The sequence below is a fragment of the Larimichthys crocea genome, chromosome XIII (genome assembly GCF_000972845.2).
Source record: "Larimichthys crocea isolate SSNF chromosome XIII, L_crocea_2.0, whole genome shotgun sequence".
In the NCBI taxonomy this organism is placed as follows: domain Eukaryota; kingdom Metazoa; phylum Chordata; class Actinopteri; family Sciaenidae; genus Larimichthys; species Larimichthys crocea.
The window spans coordinates 28367263-28369743 of NC_040023.1; the positions used below are offsets into that span (position 1 = coordinate 28367263).

Here is a 2481-nt window from a genome sequence, read left to right on the forward strand (position 1 = left end):
ACTTTTATGGGCGGATAGGATGTTATAGGGTGTTGCACTGCAGTGTGCAGTAATGATTAGCACACTGTGCAGTAATGAGACCAGAAATGCCACTCTTTTCTTAGTGTTCTTCTTCTTCGTCATCAAAACGAATGAGCTGACACAGCACAAACTGATTAGAAGTTCTAAAAGGAAACCAAAAAACAATTTAGTTAGGTGAAATACTCAACAAATTCAAAGTGATGTCTTAAGGGTTGCTTGTTGTGTTTACAACTGCAGCCAAATGAAAACTAGGGTAATGCACACAAATGTAAGAAGACAGAGGCAGATCAAAGAAAGGTCTGAACATTTTGTTCCCTTAACTGGGACACACAAGCCTCATGATTTTTTTACTTTCATTTTACTCTCATTAATTTTCAGACTGACTCTGATTTCAGATGCTGATCTTTGGCACAAGTAATGATCAAGACACAAGGAATCCAAACAGCCAAATACCCTGCATTAACCTCCGAGTCCCCACAGAACAGCAGCAAATATCATTTCACCATCTGCCTAGATGCGCAAAGCTGAACTTCTTAAACAGATGAGAGTTTATTATTTATTACTAACCGCTGTGAGTTATTCAGCTGGGTAGGTTGGCCTGTGTTAGACACCCGTAGGCTTATACACTGGTACATATTCATTTAGAAAGCAATTCTCGGCACGTTCCCCTCCTACCTGTGTTCAGATAGATAGGATAAAGATGTTTAGGTGTTGTGCACCTTCTGAAATGTGCTCCTAAAAGAAGAATTAAAGAGAAGATAAAGAATAAAAGCATTGATGCCTGTTTAATGTAACCATATCTGTTGAGCAATCTTCTTTGTTTACTGGATTTCTTCATGTTTAAGTGTTTGTTCCTTGTTCCTGTATCATTCTGAAACTACTTATTTTTATCTGGACTGCTGCCAATATTGGCATTTTAAAAATTCTGATACACTGTCAGTGTCTTCTTCCATCTGCTGTGCACATAAAGTACATAAAAGAAAACACACTTTCAACTTTCTTTTATAAGTTTTGAATCTTAATTACATTTTTTTTCAGAAAATGACACAGTAGCATGACAGCATTTAAATCTCAATGGCTAAATTCAACATGTAAAAGGATACCAAGCTCATGATAGCTGTTTAATGTCACTTTGATATAATTTGTCATTTTTCATAAGTGAGCTTTTCTTTATGTGTCAAATGTCAGAACAGTTTTACAATACCAGAAAGTGAGTATGACTTGACTTCAACAGCATGAAGAAATACTATCTCCACACATGGCTCTCACTTGACCGCACTTATCCATGGGTTTTTCCTCTTCACCATACCCTTACAGGCAGGTTTCCAGTTGGACCATGAGGACTTGAGGGCTCGCTGTGAAGCAGTTTTCCTTTTGATGGTTGGGTATGGGCTGAAATATGTGCCACCAGAAACTGAATTTGAATCATTTATGTTTGAATTTGAATTGCTTAACTTGAATAATCGCATAAAAAAAATGAATTTGAAATTGAATGTTCAGTTCCAAACTAATAAATTATTTTTTTTAAAATTACAATTCAGATTCAGTTTTTCAATGCAATGATTCAAATAGAACAATACAAATTCAAATTATGTGATTCAAATTCAGTTTTTTAATGCAATTATTCAAGTTAAGCAATTCAAACTCAAATATAAATGATTCAAATTCAGTTTCTGGTGGAACATATTTCAGCCCATAGTCGGGGTCTCTGGTATCATGGGCCACGATGAACACATGCATTTTCCCGCTACTGTGGAACGGTAAAGAATGCAGCTCTGCTTTGGTTCTCATGATTATTCACCATAAATACATACCTGGCACCAGTCCATGGGAAATAACATCAAACTAAAATGAAATTAGACAGTGAAACATACTAAATTGTGTGTAGTTTGGTTGACTGTTTGACAAAACTTACTTAACTAAAACAGTACAGACCTTCATAATGGAAATGTACTAACAGTGAGTCAAAGTATGTCACAACATGTTGAAAGCAGCTTTGTCACTGTTCTCACTTGGTATGAAACAATAGTAGTGGAAGGTTTTAGTTAGTGGGAGTTTACTGTGAGAATAGCCAAAGGCAAAATCGATGGCGCAATGTCTTAAAAGTTAACAGCGTCATCATGAGGAAGTGAGATGTATAAATACATCCGTCCTGTTTTGACTGCATTATAGACGGCACAGACGACACAACATCAAGGAAATGGCATCAACCATGGAGACACACTTAAAAAGTAAGTGGCTACATGAAAAACTTTTTCACTGGACAAGTAACTGTCTATTTTTATTTTTTTTTAAGAAACTTTGAAATTTTAAAAATGTATTATCACAGATAATATGATAAACAAGTGAAAATTAAATGGCAGTGGATGAAATACTAGTGTATCTTTCTGAGTTTGTGAGTAATATTCATCTTTTCATTTTGTCCCCTGTCCCCAATTACTGAACCCTTCAAATGACCTA

The 2481-nt window shown here is 35.6% G+C and overlaps 1 protein-coding gene across 1 annotated transcript in view; it reads left to right on the top strand.

Annotated features, from left to right (window-relative positions):
- Nucleotides 1–2116: 2116 nt before the first annotated feature.
- LOC104923103 (acidic amino acid decarboxylase GADL1) overlaps nt 2117–2481 on the top strand; it is a 15557-nt gene continuing 15192 nt past the window's right edge. Inside the window, exon 1 of the mRNA XM_027287416.1 lies at nt 2117–2252. Coding sequence (XP_027143217.1) covers nt 2222–2252 — 31 coding nt within the window. The 5' untranslated portion in view covers nt 2117–2221. The remainder of the gene's footprint in view (nt 2253–2481) is intronic.